This window comes from Danio rerio, chromosome 18 (assembly GCF_049306965.1).
Source record: "Danio rerio strain Tuebingen ecotype United States chromosome 18, GRCz12tu, whole genome shotgun sequence".
NCBI classification, from domain to species: domain Eukaryota; kingdom Metazoa; phylum Chordata; class Actinopteri; order Cypriniformes; family Danionidae; genus Danio; species Danio rerio.
Genome location: NC_133193.1, coordinates 36,194,837 through 36,212,332, shown reverse-complemented (window position 1 = coordinate 36,212,332; position 17,496 = coordinate 36,194,837). Strand labels below are relative to the sequence as shown.

The 17,496-nt window shown below is 35.4% G+C and overlaps 1 protein-coding gene and 1 long non-coding RNA gene across 2 annotated transcripts in view; one reads left to right on the top strand and one right to left on the bottom strand.

The window, feature by feature from the left end:
- Window positions 1–9,195, top strand: part of LOC141378718 (uncharacterized) — a 41,715-nt gene extending 32,520 nt beyond the window's left edge. The window contains exon 4 of the long non-coding RNA XR_012393959.1: window positions 6,310–9,195. This is a non-coding gene — a long non-coding RNA (uncharacterized lncRNA). The remainder of the gene's footprint in view (window positions 1–6,309) is intronic.
- olfck1 (olfactory receptor C family, k1) lies at window positions 5,216–15,721 on the bottom strand. The gene is made up of 6 exons (XM_691158.11): window positions 15,450–15,721; window positions 15,015–15,309; window positions 14,068–14,853; window positions 13,481–13,702; window positions 13,243–13,366; window positions 5,216–6,662 (listed from the first exon to the last, which is right to left on the bottom strand). The coding sequence occupies exons 1-6, from the start codon at window positions 15,719–15,721 to the stop codon at window positions 5,749–5,751; spliced, it is 2,613 nt and encodes an 870-aa protein (XP_696250.9). The 3' UTR covers window positions 5,216–5,748.
- Between the last annotated feature and the right edge of the window lie 1,775 nt (window positions 15,722–17,496).

Here is a 17,496-nt window from a genome sequence, read left to right as displayed (position 1 = left end):
AATGTTATTATCTCAAATCTTAAACGTGCGCATATGAAAAACATAGATTATCCTGCCGGTAGAGCACATCACCTCAAAGTTGTGAACTTGCGATCACCTCAACTTACATTTAACATTTGTTTACCTGGTTTATTGTAAACTTTTTAAGTGCAAAGAGGATTCGTTTTGGAAAATAGAATTGAAGAAATGAAAGACAACTAAAATGAAAGCACAAACATTCAGTACAAATAAGTAGTCTTAAATATATAAATAAATAAATAAATAAAATAAAGCAGTCTTTTAGTCTAAATATAGAGAGATGTAGTGTTTGCTATTTTGATAGGACTAAGACAAGACCTTTTCATTTATGTTTTTAATTTACGTTTTTATTTACATTTTCGTTGTTGATTATATTTTACTATCTCATTTTATGTTTCAATTATAGTACATAATAATAATTGAATAATGAAAATAAATGAATAATGAAAATAGGACATAAATTAAGTCCGGCAGGTTTATTTTTTATAATTTAGTTTCAGTTCCTTTTTTGTTTCAAAACGTCAATGTTCTGCTTTAAAGTATAACTGTTGTTTTGTTTTGTTTTTTCTTAATGGCTCAGTATGTTTTGTATTTTAATTTCATATTCAGTCACCTTGCATATGCGTGTGAAATATAATGCTGCATAACCGCGGAAAAAGAAGAAAAGGCTGTCAGTTAAAGCTAATTAATCAAAATTAGCTATATTAAAATACAGCATTTATGTTAATACAGGCAGAGTGTGAACAAACTCAAGGCTAAGATATGTGCTTGTCTTTTAATGCATTTAAAAATATTTGCGGCCTTTTTATAGGCTACAGACTACTATGGTGTATAATAATGTTTTTTTTTTTTGTATGTTAATGGACAATGCACATTATGTTATTGATGTAAACTTAGGCTAAAACTTACCATTGATAAACGTGACCTACCTCAAGCAGATCACTTAAAGTGTAATAAAAATAATGTTGCCGCAGGACATACATGAAGTCCCGCAAGTTCATTTTTAATAATTTAGTTTCAGTACTATTAATTTTTTTTTTCTCAAAACGTCAATAGCACCTTCAATAATCTAAACATTAAAGATGGACCGCAAGATGTGTTGAGTGGCTATATGTGGTGAAGAACGATGGCAAAGCTAAGTGTGATTATTGTAATAAACTAATAAGTTATAAAGCAGATTCCCGACCAACATGACTAAGCATATGCGGTTGGCTCATTCTTCACGAATATAGAATCAAAATAATGGTGCGTTAGGTTCATTGTGCATCCCGCAGGTGCAACCAACAAGAGTTGTGCATTTTAGTTTAACTTTTTGAGCGTTATAAGCAGCTCGTTGTTAGTTTTTATTTAAATATATCGAGCCGAAACTAAGCTTCGCATTCTCTCCGCCTCCTCGTTTATAACCAGCGGGACACGCTACTGAAGCAGGAGAGACACTCTGTCGTTCATAATCTTAGCTGATGTGTCGGAGTCGAAAGAATATATCAAAGAGGAATGTTATTTTAACAGTCCCGATATGTTTAATCTTTTTTTCCCTGTCATTTCTCTTCAGCAAATTATATTTTTAAAGCTGCTTGATTCTTTTAAAACCGAAAGCAGAGCCCGTCAATTGGTGTTTTTTCATAAGATACTCCTTTATGAATGTTTTATTTTATAAGTAGTCATTAATCCCTGCTGAAAAAACCAGCAAAGACCAGCATGATTTTCATGATTTTCATGCTGGTCTATGCTGGTCAATGCTGGTTTAGCTGGTCTACCAGCTTGGTCTTGCTGGTGATGCTGGTAGACCAGCTTGGTTTTGCTGGTTGACCAGCTTGGTTTTGCTGGTTGACCAGCTTGGTCTTGCTGGTAGACCAGCTTGGTCTTGCTGGTGGACCAGATTGGTCTTGCTGGTGATGCTGGTAGACCAGCTTGGTCTTGCTGGTGATGCTGGTAGACCAGCTTGGTCTTTCTGGTGAAGCTGGTAGATAAGCTTGGTCTTGCTGGTAGACCAGCTTCGGCTTGCTGGTCAGGCTAGTCTACCAGCTTGGTCTTGCTGGTCATGCTTGTCTACCAGCTTGGTCTTGCTGGTTATGCTGGTAGACCAGCTTCGGCTTGCTGGTCATGCTTGTCTACCAGCTTTGTATTGCTGGTGATGCTGGTCTATGTTTGGTGGACCAGCAAGACAAAACTAATCCCAGCAAGACCAGAAAATGTTGTGTTTTGGTGCTGGTGACCAGCATGGGATGCTGGTGACCAGCATCCCAGCACCAGCATTTCATGCTGGTCACCAGCATAGCACCCAGATCCCAGCAAGACCAGCATGTGTTTTGGTGCTGGTGACGAGCATGGGATGCTGGTGACCAGCATGGGATTGCTGGTCACTAGCATACCAGCGCCAGCATCCCAGCAGCATCCTATGCTGGTCACCAGCATCACAGCACAAGCATCCCATGCTGGTCACCAGCATAACACCAGCATCACAGCACCAGCATCCCATGGTCACCACAGCATAACACCAGCATCACAGCACAAGCATCCCATGCTGGTCACCAGCATAGCACCAGCATCCCATGCTGGTCACCACAGCATAACACCAGCATCACAGCACCAGCATCCCATGCTGGTCACCAGCATAACACCAGCATCACAGCACCAGCATTCCATGCTGGTCACCAACATCACAGCACCAGCATCCCATGCTGGTTATCAGCATACCAGCACCAGCATCCCATGCTGGTCACCAGCATACCAGCACCAAAACACAACATATGCTGGTCTTGCTGGTGACCAGCAATGCTGGTCTATGCTGTTTTTTTTCAGCAGGGATGTGCTTTTTAATAGTTTTATTTTATTCAAAGCAGCACCTAAAAGCGAATTTATCCTCAAAACGTGGCATGAGAGCGATGCATATCATGTGTCGCATATATTGCCTTTTTTCCCTGCGCGTGCGCGATCAATTTCTGATCTTTTTGCAACTAAAATGAAAGCATAAACATTCAGTATAAATAAGTAGTCTTAAATAAATAAATAAATAAATAAATAAATAAAGCAGTCTTTTAACCTAAATATAGAGAGATGTTCAGTGTTTGCTATTTTGACAGGACTAAGACAAGACATTTTCATTAATGTTTTTATTTCTGTTTTTACTTACATTTTCGTTGTTGACTATAGTTTACGGTCCCACTTTATATTAAGTGTCCCTAACTACTATGTACTTACATCAAAAAATAAATACAATGTACTTACTGAGTTTATAATGTATTTGAGAACACTTGTGGTGCTTTTGAGTTGGGATAGAGGTTGGGTTATGGACAGGTTTGGTGGCATGGGTAGGTTTAAGGGTAGGTTAAGGTGTAAGGGATGGTCAACATTGTATTTACAAATGTAATTACAAAAGTTAATTACAGATGTAATTACATACATGTATTTAATCAAGCATAAGTACATGGTAAATACATTTATTTACACAATAAGTACATTGTAACAAACTATTAATTCCTATTTAAGTACATATTAGTTAAGGCCACTTAATATAAAGTGGGACCTAGTTTACTATCTCATTTCATGTCTCAACAATTGTAGATAATAATCAACGAATAATGAAAATAAATGAATAATGAAAATAGGCCTAAATAAATAATTTATTTAAAGACATTGCCAACATTGAGCTTAAGTTGAATGCTGCTTTATCAAAAGCAAAAAAAATAAATAAATTGACCTACCTTAAGCAGACAGAAATCACCTTTGAAATCACCATTTCACCTTTGAAATCAGAAGACAGAAAAGGGTTTTGCTTCACACAAAAATGTAAATTCTGTCATAATTTACTCTCTTCACCTGTTCCAAACCTGTTTGTTTTTGTTTCTCCTGCTGAACACAAAATAATATATTATGAAGAAAGCTGGAAACCTTTAACCATTGACATCGGCAGTATCTGGTTTTCCCACTAAACGACTGGAAGTCAAAGGTTACAGGTTTCCAGCTTTCTTCAGAATGTATTCTTTTGTGCTCAACAGAAGAAGTAAACTCACAAAGGTTTGAAGCCACATGAGACTGAGTAATAAACGGGTACATTTACATGGGTACATTGGTCAAAAGTAGGATTTTTAAATGTTTTAAAATAGGCTTATCCTGCTCAGAAAGGCTGCATTGTTTTCATCAAAAATACAGAACAAGTTGTAAAATTGTTTAAATGCTTTTGCACTATAAAGTAACTGTTATAAAATGTAGTTTATAATTTAATTTGATCCTTTATTCCAGTGAGCTTCATTACTTCAGTCTTCATGGTCACATGATGCTTCAGTAATCACTCTAATAATAATTATTAATTATTATTATTATTATTATTATTATTATTATTATTATTAATGATAATAGTAATAAAAAGCAATTATGACTGGAGTAATAATTTCATTTAAAACTACATACAACAAGAAAGCAGTTATTTACAATTTTAATAAATATTTACATTTTTTTACATTTAATAAATGCTGCCTTTATGAACAGAAAAAAAATTTAAACAATTAATAATAAAATAAATAAAATCTGACCCCAGAATTTTTGACGGTTAGTGTACATTTTTGGGGTCACTATCCTTTTAAGAACCACTACAAATTAATGTTTAATATTTCAAGCTGAAAATCTATAAGGCAGAATTGTGTTTTACAAAATATTTCATTTGAATGTAAATGTAAAACTACAGTAGAACTGAAAAGCGGTAAGATATAACAACAAAAACACTTCAAGGATTAACAGTCAGCATTACACCGAGTCAGGGCACTTGGCAACTGTCAATAAAGCAACTATACACAAGTTACATTTTAGAGCTGACAGAATTTGAGACTGACATATACTCAATTGTTAAGAAGGTACTTACTGAAAATCATTGCAGTTTATTTGTGCCTCACCCAGCAGTAGTGGCTTCATGCCACGATTACAATAAAAAAAGAAAAATAGCATTCTTCATACAGTAAAAATTTAATACCAATTAATAGTTGCTTAAAGTAATTGGAGAGATCGGTATGGTCAAACCACAGGTTAGACGTCAATATTACAGGTGTGAATTCACAGTATTTTACTGTGTCCCACATTATGTTAGCAGTGCTTAATTTGTAAATGAATAATTCCCGGAACAAAAGGAAATAAAAGTTACCGAGACCAACGTCCACCAAACAAATTCACTTTTCCCAGAATATTAAATGATGGAAAGAGGATCACATTTCTGAACATTTTTTTTATTATATTGTGCCATAAAACATTATAGGTCAGTCATGAAAAAAAACATGTATCTGTAGCTACAAACATAAATCGTATAAACAATCGCTCTTCAGTTCACTTCACTATGTGCCAAGTGGAAAAAGTCAGTCCCAGTTTAATCTTCAAGAAGAGCCCACAGTTACCTCTTCTGTCATGTTGTCTAGATGACTTGAGATCGCTTTGCTTCTGTCTCCCACTATCCTGATCTATTCGCACAGTTTCATTACAGAGTTTCATTACACTTCTGTTTGATAAATTGACTGAGCACAATTTAATATGTTTGGTGAATATATATTTTCCAGACCACCAGATAAAATTAATACAGTGGATAGTTTTTTGTTTGATTGTTGTTGTTTCAAAAAGTAATGTCTGTTACAATTTGTGCATATGGTACAGGCAGGTAAAAACATATCAGCTGTGTGATAGTTGACTCTGTAAAATCACACCTGTGATATCTAATAGTGGTCAATTTTTAATGTAAGATATGTGTTTTCAGAGAGCTTTCGGTGGTACTTTACCCAATAAATGTCTTTTGGTGTTTTCCTCTGGCCTAAATACAATAACGAAACACTTTGGAGCAAAAATAAGGAGAATCAGACTAAAGCTCGAAGCTAAAATGGCAAAAATTTCTACAGCCACAGTAAATTTACCTGGAGAACTGACATAAGCTGGAACAAATGTGATCCATACAGCACAGAATATGAGCATACTGAAGGTGATGAATTTAGCCTCATTAAAGTTATCAGGCAGCTTCCGGGCCAGAAAAGCTAAAACAAAACATAGGAAAGCTAGGAGGCCTATATAACCCAGCACAGCCCAGAAACCAACAGCTGACCCTAAACTGCATTCTAAAATGATCTTGTCTTTGTAGTGCTGCATATTCTTGTAAGGAAACGGTGGAGATATTGTTAACCAAAGCACACAAATAATAATCTGTACAAGAGTGAAACCAAAAACGCTGAGTCTCTGTTGAGGAGGCCCAAACCATTTCATGACATTACTTCCTGGAAGTGTAGCTTTGAAGGCCATTAACACCACTATTGTTTTCCCCAGAACGCAAGAGATGCAGAGGACAAAAGTGATCCCAAAAGCTGTGTGACGCAACATACAGGACCACTCAGTGGGCTGACCGATGAAAGTGAGTGAACAGAGGAAACACAGAGTCAGTGAGAAGAGCAGCAGGAAGCTCAGCTCAGAGTTGTTGGCTCTCACTATTGGAGAAACTCTGTTTTTATAAAACACTAAAGCCATACTTAAAGCCACTAAAGAGCCAGCAATAGAGAAAGCAGCTAGGGTATTCCCAAGGATCTCATCCCAGGACAGAAACTCCACTGGCTTGGGAAGGCATTTGATCTTCTCAGCATTGGGCCAGTAGTCAGGTTGGCATTTGTGACAATCTAATGAATCTGGAACATGAAAAAACAAATGTTCAGCTGTCATTCAAGATCCATAGCAATAAAACAACAGTAAGGTATCAGATTATGTTTTATACATAGTGTGTGTGTGTGTGTGTGTGTGTGTGTGTGTGTGTGTGTGTGTGTGTTATGCTATACAGCTTTGCACTACTTGCCTAAAGTTTTTAGTCAACAATGGCCCAATCCCAATTCTACCCCTTAGCCCTACCCCTTACCTCTAGTCCTAGGTTTGTGCATTCACGTGAAGTGGTAGGGGCGTCCCAATTCTCTTTATCGTAAAAGCATAGGGCTAAGGGGTAGGGCTAGATAGCCCTCGAAAGAGAGATTTGTCAGGACCACACTCGAAACCAAGGGGTAAGAAAATTTCCCAGAATACACCAGCCATTTGTCATTATTACAAACTTTTACAACAAACAAACAAACAAACAAACAGTTGAAGTCAAAATTTTTAGCCCCCCTTAGATTTAATTTTTTTTTATATTTTCTAAATGATGTTTAGAAGAGCAAGAACATTTTCACAGTATGTCTGATGTCTGATTATAATTTTCTTAAAGAGAAAGTGTCAATTTTTTCCCCGAATGGTCTACAGAACAAACCATCGTCAGACAATAACTTGCCTAATTACCCTAGTTAAGCCTTTAAATGTCACTTAAAGCTGTATAGAAGTGTCTTGAAAAATATCAAGTAAAATATTATTTACTGTCATCATGGCAAAGATAAAATATTAGAAATGCTAGAAGCTAGAATAGCTAGAAATGCTATTAGAAGCTATTAGAAATGAGTTATTAAAACTATTATGTTCAGAAATGTGTTGAAAAATCTTTTTTCCATTAAACAGAAATTGGGGAACAAATTTAACAGGGGGGCTAATTATTCAGGGGGCTAATGATGCTGACGTTGACTGTGTTTTAATACATCCATAACCGCGTTTGTGTTTTACCGTCATACTTTAAAAAATAAAATAAAATAACGCTTAAATAAAAAACGCTAAATTTCGCTATCTATGATCCATAATAATAACTTCTTTACAGCAGTCCCACAGCATTCTGACACTTGAATACCCTGTCAGAAATGTCTAGTGGCTGGGAATGACCTCTTTACAGTGTCTGCTATTATGCTTTTTCTTGTGTTTACATAGATGAATATGGCCAGGGTGTAAATGCACAGAACAATCTTAAGCTTTTTGCCACATTATGATAACATGATATCGTTGCCTTCAGTGATTTCCTGAAGATACATACCAAAAAATAACGCAACTGGAATAATTACAGCGGTTGCGATCATCTGATCTCATATGAAGCAAGAGATCGCGATGACATATTATGATGATGGCATGTGCAGGTGTTGTAGTGTTGTCCCATTTCTTAAGGGTAAATTTGGAAGCCCTTCTCCTTTACACTCTGTTGGAAGGGCCAAGGGGTAGGGGTACAAAAATAGAATTGGGATTGGGCCTGTTGCATGTTTGAGGAAAACTACTTGCATTCAAGTGCTAATAAAACATGAACACATGATAATAGAATACAACGTTTTTTTTTGGATTTGTTTTGTTTTTTGCTCACAGTTTTTTTACAATCGTTTTGCTACAAATTTCAGAACTCTGATGTTATTTTTCAAAACTCTAAACAGTCACATCAATTCAATAAACAATCATTAAATATTGATGTTTCAAATATATGATACAGCTTGAACCAAAATTAAACGTATTGTATATTTTAAACAGCAATTTTTAATGACTGTTGATGGTTTATTGAAACGATACGCGTCTTGTGTGCTGGTGATCTAAAGTAATGTTCCTGTGGTATTTATATGATAAAAGGATTATGTGAATTAACGATCCCGCAAATGCAAGACTAAAAGCTTTGTGTCTAGAGTTTTGATAATTGACATCAGGGTTCTGAAATTTGTGGCAAAATGATTGTAAAAAAACTTTAAATAAATACTCAGTTATTTCCTATGTATCTTGTGAGTAGCATTTTGAAATGTGATTAATTTTATGTTAAACTGTGTTATATTGAACTGGTGATTTTATGAGCACTGTATCGTTGACTTGTGTGTATTGTATCCAAGCATTTTAAAAATGAGTTTAGAGTTTGGAATTTTGTGTCTAGAGTTTAAAAAATTAACATCAGGCTTCTGAAATTTGTGGCAAAACAATTGAAAACTGTATTAAGTATTAAGCAACTTGCATTACTCTTGATGCATAGTTTTATGGAAAAAAGATATATTCAGCAATATAAAGCAATATTACATGTTTAGAAGATGAATGTTTCAGGATAAATAAAATTACATCATAATCGCAGAAGATGACTAAGCAGGGTCCGTGTACCATTCGTTCATTTGATTATTCCTTTTATTCTGGAAAACGAAACTACAGAAAAACAGTCAATATTTTGTTTTTCTGTTTATTCTGTTGGCACAAAAAAGCGCTTCTGTTTTCCTGTTTTTAACTCAAAACGGAGAATTAAAACAAACAATAAAAATAAAATAACAAGGCATTTATCCGTTTGATCAAAAAACGGACACCAAAAAAAAAAAAAAACATGATTTCAAGGTGTGTGTCCGCACGAGATGGAGACACCCCTTTTTCTGCCGATTGGTCAATAGCTATAGGATTTAAATCAAACCTATACTATTGGATGTTCAAAATAATATATGAAACTTGCATATATACATAAACTTGCACGCATACATCCACATATATGCGCACATACATATAAACTCGCTAAATGCAAACACACCTATATGCACTGCATATACACTTATAATTTACTCATACACCTATGCTATTGGATGTACAAAATATACGAGCCTTGCATATAAACCTGATGTACTTATACACCTACATACACTCGCACATAAACACACTACATGCAAACACACACTCGCATATACATATAAACTAGATCTATGCATAAGCGCCCAAAAACTCTTGCATATGAATATAAACGCAATGCGTGCATAAACACCCAAATAACATTCGTGCAAACATACAAAATAAAATTCACAAAAGCAAATACAATAAGTTGTGAACATGCAAGTGATTTGATATGTGTGTGTGTGTGTGTGTGTATGTGTGTGCGCATAAACTTCTAAAAAGTCACTTGAGTGGACAAAATCATTATTTATCATATAAATAATAATTAATAAGCTTATGAAATAGAAATAATCTGATTAATAGATGAATTATATCTGTTGAATAATAAAAATAGATTATGCTAAATATAAATATATATATATTAAAAGATAATGCTAGGAATGCTCCAGCTAATTTTAAAGGTTTATTATGCAATTCAATTATTGGAAAGCAATGGGTTTAATAAAGAAAATGCTGATAAAAAGTTTCCTTTCATTACTTTGGTTAAGCTAACCCCCATGAACTAGATATATATAGTTGAAGTCAGAATCATTAGCCCCCTTTTGATTTTTTTTTCTTTTTTAAATATTTCTCAAATGATGTTTGACAGAGCAAGGAAATTTTCACAGTATGTCTGATAATATTTTTACTTCTAGAAAAAGTCTTATTTGTTTTATTTTGGCTAGAATAAAAGCAGTTTTTAATTTTTTAAAAAACTATTTTTGGGACAAAATTATTAGCCCCTTTAAGCTAATTTTTTTTCGATAGTCTACAGAACAAACCATCATTATAGAATAACTTGCCTAATTACCCTAACCTGCCTAGTTCACCTTATTAACCTAGTTAAGCCTTTAAATGTCACTTTAAGCTGTATAGAAGTGTCTTCTGGACACTGCTTCTTTTATGTTTAATAACTATATTTTATGGCCCCTGGCATCCAGCATTTTTGTGCATTAGCCTGTTTATTGGTAACAGGCAAACCCATTTAGAAAGTGCATTCCTGCCATCTACTGGGCATAAGTGTGTATTGTAACCCTTGACGAATCGCAAAATCTATAAAATATCAAACATAAAAAACTAAAATAAATATATTTTATTCTAAAAAATTACTTAAGCAACTTTATATTTATTAAACCCATTGCTTTCCAATAATTTAAGTGCATAATAAACCTTTTTGCTGGAGCATTCATAGCATTATCTTTTTATATTTTTATATATACACGTATATATACGTTTCATATATTTTGAACATCCAATAGTATAGGTTTATATGCAAGTAATTTATAGGTGTGTTGATAAGCGAAGTTGATTTAAATCCTATAGCCTCATAGCTATTGACCATTCTGCAGAAAAAGGGAAGTGGTGCTCGCTGCAGAGCCATTTGAGCAGAGCTGAGCTCCAGCGAGGGGGAGCATGAGCTCTCGCTCTGCCTCCTGTAAGCTGTTTTAATGCGTACACCAACCCCACCCCTAACCCTACCCCCAGTGACATCACTCGTAAAAGAAGTGCAAAAAAGGTGGAGCTCAAGCTCAAGCTCCCCCTCGCTGGAGCTCAGCTTGCCCAAATGGCTCTGCAGCGAGCACCCTCATGTTGAAATCTTGCTTTTTTTAGTGTTCATTTTTTGATCAAACGAATAAAGGTTGTTATTTTTGTTTCTGTTTTGTGATTGTTTTAATTCTCTGTTTTGAGTTAAAAACAGGTAACAGGTGATCTTTTGTCTTTTTTGTGTGTGCCTACAGAACAACGGAATATTGACTGTTTTTCTGGTGTTTCGTTTTCCAGATTAAAAAAAAATAATAATCAAATGAACTGATGGTACACAGATCCAAGCAGGCCTATATTATCTATAGATTGAATCCTTATTCTTCATCGGATTTGGTTTATATATTCCATGTACCACTTTTACAACCAATACTTTCATTCATTCATTCATTCATTGTCTTTTCAACTTAGTCCCTTTATTAATCCACGGTTGCCACAGCGGAATGAACCACCAACTTATCCAGCAAGTTTTACGCACCGGATGCCCTTCCAGCCGCAACCCATCTCTGGGAAACATCCACACACACTCATTCACACTCATACACTATGGACAATTTAGCCCACCCAATTCACTTGTACCGCATGTCTTTGGACTGTGGGGGAAACCGGAGCACCGGGAGGAAACCCATGTGAACGCAGGGAGAACATGCAAACTCCACACAGAAACGCCAACTGACCCAGCCGAGGCTCGAACCTTCTTGCTGTGAGGCGACAGCACTACCTACTGCGCCACTGCGTCACCCAATATTTTCATATTTGAATATATTCCAGTGTGCAAGAAAGCCTAATCACAGCAGAACAAAGTCAAGACACGATAGGCCAGAAGGTTCTTTCAGTGATGTATGGCTGATGAATACATGCACTGTGATGTGGAGGAGAACCTGTGGCCAAATCCACAAGACCAGATAGAAATACAGATCCCAAAATAGAAATCTCATTCATTGATCCATTTTCCTTCGGCTTAGTTTTCAGGGGTGGCTACAGCGGTAAGAATTGCTAACTTATCCAGCACGTTTTATGCAGTGGATGTCCTTCAAACTGCAACCCGGTACTGGGTATATGGCTGGATATGAACACACACATTCTAGTGGTTAAAAAAATGTAAATGGTGATTTTTTTTTATAATATTTGGACAATTATTAATTTATATACAGTATCTGAATCCAAGTGTAATTTTGATATGAAGTCATATATCATACCATATATCAGCTTTCTATATGGGGACCTTTATTAAAGTTTTTTTTTTTTTTTTTTTTTTACAATAAACCTACAGTTGAAGTCAGAATTATTAGCCCCCCTGTTTATTTTTCCCCCCACAATTTCTGTTTAGCGGAGAGAAGATTTTTTAACACATTTCCTAACATAATAGTTTTAATAACTTATCTCTAATAACTGATTTATTTTATCTTTGCCATGATGACAGTAAATAATATTTTACTAGATCTTTTCAAGACACTTCTATACAGCTTAAAGTGACATTTAAGGCTTAACTAGGTTTATTGTGTTAACTGAGCAGGTTAGAGTAACTAGGCAAGTTATTGTATTATAATGGTTTGTTCTGTAGACTATCGAAAAAAAAATTCCTTCAAGGGGCTCATAATTTTGTTTTTATAATGTTTTTTTTTATTTATTTATTTATTTTTTTTATTAAAAACTGCTTTTATTATAGCCAAAATAAAACAAATGACACTTTCTCCAGATGAAAAAAAATATTATCAGACATACTGTTAATTTTTTTGCTCTGGTAAACATCATTAAGGAAATATAAAAAAAAAAAAAAGAAAAAAAATCAAAAGGGGGCTAATAATTCTGACTTCAACTGTGTGTTATGATTGCATAAATAAAACTTTCAGTTTGAATTTACTGACTGTTTGTGGCAAAACAATTACAAAAACTAATTTAAATTGAGTTGATATCTTGTAACTACTAGTGCATCTTTATAACAAAGTGTCATATAAATAAATAAATAAACATAAACAACAATTTGCATGTGTGATTGAAATGTACCCTCTAAAATGATGCATTGTTTCAATGAAAATTTGGATAAAAGTTGGACTAACCCAACCCTTAGGTTAAACCTTAGGCTTTTATTTAAAAATATTGATTGGGTTATTTTACAATAATTTCAGTTGAGACAATTCAGCATTTTTAGATTATATGTGCAGAATAAAAGACCTGTTTCATTGTTGATCTCCCCATCGGCACAGTTAATGCAGTCATAACAGCAAACAGGTCTTCCTTTTTTTACAGCCTTCCGAGTACCCGGTGGACAGCTTTCACTGCACACAGACACAGGCACCTGCAGGTGACAGATGAACAATAATAATATCATGAATAATGAATAATATCAGAGTCAAAAATCTATTAGAGTAGTCCATAACATTCAGCAGTTATTATCGAACACATTTAATACCTTTTCAGTGCCATCATACCAAATGATAGCTCTGTTCAGGCTGAATTCTTGGCCTTTAGGCTGGGATGCATCATATTTGCCCACTGTCACAAAATCAATTGAACCATCTCCTTGAAGCTGCCAGTTCACAAGCTCATACACGGCCACAGGGTCTCCATTAGCATCAAACGAAACAGAATAATTATTTTTAGAAAAATTCACTTGCTTAAGTTGATCAGAAACCTGCATGATGAACATAACGGTTATGGTTAAATATGTGCTATAGGTACACCTACACACAAATATGGTAGCCTGTTTAATATTATATCACACACAAAAATGGAGTCAAAATAATTAGCCCTAAAGTGAAGTTTTAATTATTTTATAAATATTTTCCAAATTGTTTAAAATATTTTTTCAGACTGTTGTAATTTGAATAGTCAGTTACAAATATTACAACATTGTTCAAGACTGCAGTAAAGTTTATGGCTGTACTGTAGCACGAATACGATGTAGCATTATTAAATATGGTTTAAAATTGCATTGTTTAAAAAAAAAAAAAAGAATTCAATTAAAAGGTTCAGTTGTTCCACTCTTAGAAAATGTACCTTTCGGGGCTCTACTTTGATGTTTTTGTCACAAAGTTTTCCGTTGCAGACAATACCATGGAGTGCATGAGCTATAGCATATGTGGCTTTGTATACCATGTTAGAGATGCGCAACTGGGACGTGTCTGTGTACGGGTTCTTTAACGTGCCAAGGTCCTCTGTGCCATCGCATGCGGGCATGCCAGAAAAATAACCTGTGTGTTGTTTTAGACTACAGCCAAATGAGCTTTCCCAAAATTCTTTCAGCACAGGAATCTTTAGCGCCTGCTCTGAAGACAAATCAAGAAGAAATTTACGGAAACCAGGAATTACGGACCGAGGGATTGCAAAACCAACAGCACCAATACTCAAATTAAACCGCAGCATCTGTGGGTCTGTAACCCACGCCTCGCTGCCGATCCATTGCATCGGAGGAGGAGGCTGTTGGCTTAGCTCTTCTAGGAGAAATCTCATGTCTCCTGCAGCCATGAAGGCAACAATGACACGAGCCGTTGACCTTCGGATCACATCAGCGACTCTTTGAAGTTTGTTGCGCGTTTGAGTCCTGTAGTAGGCCTCAGAATATTCCACACAAATTCCCTCCACCTCCGCGGCTTTCAAGAATGATGCCATGCCATTGTTCCCGTAGTCTGAATCACTGCGCACAGCCCCTATCCACGTCCACCCGAAGCGCTTGACCATCCGCGCCAGTGCGGCGGCTTGATGGTGATCACTAGGGATTGTCCTGAAGAAAGTTGGGTGCTGTCGCTTGTCACTGAGACACGCGCATGTTGCGTAATGACTCACCTATTTAATGCACCGTAAAGAAGAATAATTAATAAATAATTATAAATAATAATATTAGTCTAATAATAATAATTGCCTTATTGCATTTATTTATTTTATTTATTTTTATTTTGCAAAACAGTGAAAACAATTTACAAGCTTAAAGATTACACAACAAGCACCTGCGGAATTCCAAAAGGGCCGAAAAGTCTTGAAGTGGTTATTGCCGCGGTGGAGCCAGATTCTCCAACTAGTGCGAGAACTTCAGAGGATTGTGCACAGGAGTCAGTGTCGTTAAATGCGAGTTGTAGTCCGTTGGCAAGCTGCACAGCTACTTTTATTACCATTGGCACAGAAGCACATGAGTCATATATATGATATCCTAATGTGATTCCCGGCAAGAGATTGGAGCTGTTGTTGATCTCTTGGATGGCGAACTGCAAGACGCGAGCAAAGCGCAGCTCTCTGAAATCCATGCTGAAGAAAAACGCAGAAAACAACAACTTATCATCACTTATTATTATAACACTTATAACTTATAACTCTCGTGTGCTAAAATAAACAAAAATAAAAACATAAGCATCTGCTGGAATTTTGTCAAACTAATGCACTCTAACCTGCCACTGCACATTAGTGGTTGGGGCCGTACAGTGTAGGTGCGCTTCTCTGTCCTCAGATAGTAATGAATGGTAAAAGTCCCTCCAATAACAAAATCTCCTTTGCTGAAAAGTGAAGGTGGCTGGGGGTCACCTTGAAGGATGCAGGTGCCTAAATGAACTCCACATACAGCAGGGAAAAGCCTTCTAATACAGAGCAGAGTCAAGATCAATAAAAGATTAACATGCATTTCTTTTACTAGGCAAACTACCCATCCAAGTGAGATCCGCATTATGCCTTGTTTAATATACCCATCAGCCACTACTGTTGTATCTTGTAACTCTCTGGGTGTGGTTAATATTTTATATCAGACAATAATAATAAAGATAATAATAATGTAATGTGTCCCATAAGTGTCAAAGTTGCTCGATCAGCACCAAAATGATGCCTTTAATGTCAGATGCAAAATCCTCTAAATGCCATCTGAAATTTTCTCCTAAAGTGGGCATTTTTCTCAAGCTCCTTCGTGTTTGTTCAGTAAATCCACCTTTATGGTAAAAAGTTGATATGTTCTTTACATTGCCTTTAAAGTGAAATAACTGAACAAAAACATATTATCCTGAGAAAAATGCTCATTTTTTGTGTACTTGGGTTCTGTAGTAGGCCTCAGAATATTCTACACAGATTACCTCCACCTCCTCAGCTTTCAGGAATGTTGCCATAATAATACTAATTTCTATATTATAATAATATTATTATATATATTTCTAAACATATTAGGTTTACTAAATAATTTCTAATAACTTAATTCTTTTATGTATGCCATGACAATATATATATATATATATATATATATATATATATATCGGGTGCTCCAGTTTCTCCCACAGCCCAAAGACATGCGGTACAGGTGAATTGGGTATAGGCTAAATTGTCCGTAGTGTATGAGTGTGAATAAGTGTGTATGGATGTTTCCCAGAGATGGGTTGCTGCTGGAAGAGCATCTGCCGCATAAAAACCTATGCTGTATAAGTTCATTCCGCTGTGGTGATTCTGGGTTAATAAAGGGACTAAGATGAAAATAAAATAAATAAATGAATGAATGAATGTGTTTTTATTACAGCCAAAATTAAATATTATAGTATTATAGTATATTATATTATAGTGTAAGGATGGCTTAATCTCTCCATAATATTAGACCCCGAAAACTGCTATGTAATTTCACAAGGCAAGAATACAATATTTGTCATGCAACAAAACAATAAACTTTCTACTCTGAGAAGAAGTTCAGGAAACTAGTTGTTCAATTATCTTGATCATGCATCCCTGCCCTCGACTTTATCTTCTCCACCAAAGCTGCTCACTCACATTCCACAGTTCCAAGTTTTCAATATGGCGTATCTTGTGGATCTATATTCATGTTTGGTATCATTTTAAATGATTCTGTGCTTTTATAAGATTATTGCAAGATGCTCCACTCCAGGGAAAATGAACTTCACATCAACTCATGACCAGACAAAGATCACTGTCTTGAATTTATGATTGTTTGTTGTGATTTGAATACTTAAGGAAAAGCACCTTTGTGCTTGTTAGTGTCTGTGGGATCTTGTACCCCATTGCAGTGTGCGAGTCTCTGAGCTCTGCATCATGACTTATAAGCTGCAACATACCTCTAGACAGTCAGGCATTCATCTTTTAGATTTTTCTTTGAGTAATTGATGTTGTACTCTTCTGAATTGGCTTATTTTTGTTTATGTAAATTGGCAAGTTTATGGTAAATCTTTACACGACAAATAAAATGTTATATTTGATTTTTTTTCTACTAAAATCATTTAAATCAAGTAGATTGTTTAGGCTGATCTTTCCACAGCCTTACGACCAAGAGTGCTCATACTGTAAATTCAGGCCCAAAAGATGGAGTATAGGCACATCATATGAGACCTCCTGATTTCTGACAATCACTGACCTAGTATGTATAATATAGTGGCAAAATCTACATTTCTTTACGTATGAACAAACATGCAGTGGCCCAATATTACCTAAAATAAATTAGTTTACAATTATACC

Excerpts from the sequence above, each read along its gene's own strand:
- olfck1 (XM_691158.11), bottom strand. The coding sequence starts at position 15,721 with ATGCGGATCTCACTTGGATGGGTAGTTTGCCTAGTAAAAGAAATGCAT. Across the intron at positions 15,310-15,449 it reads CCACTAATGTGCAGTGGCAG|CATGGATTTCAGAGAGCTGC; the intron begins GTTAGAGTGCAT and ends GTTTTTCTTCAG. Across the intron at positions 13,703-14,067 it reads TCAAAGTAGAGCCCCGAAAG|GTTTCTGATCAACTTAAGCA; the intron begins GTACATTTTCTA and ends TTCATCATGCAG.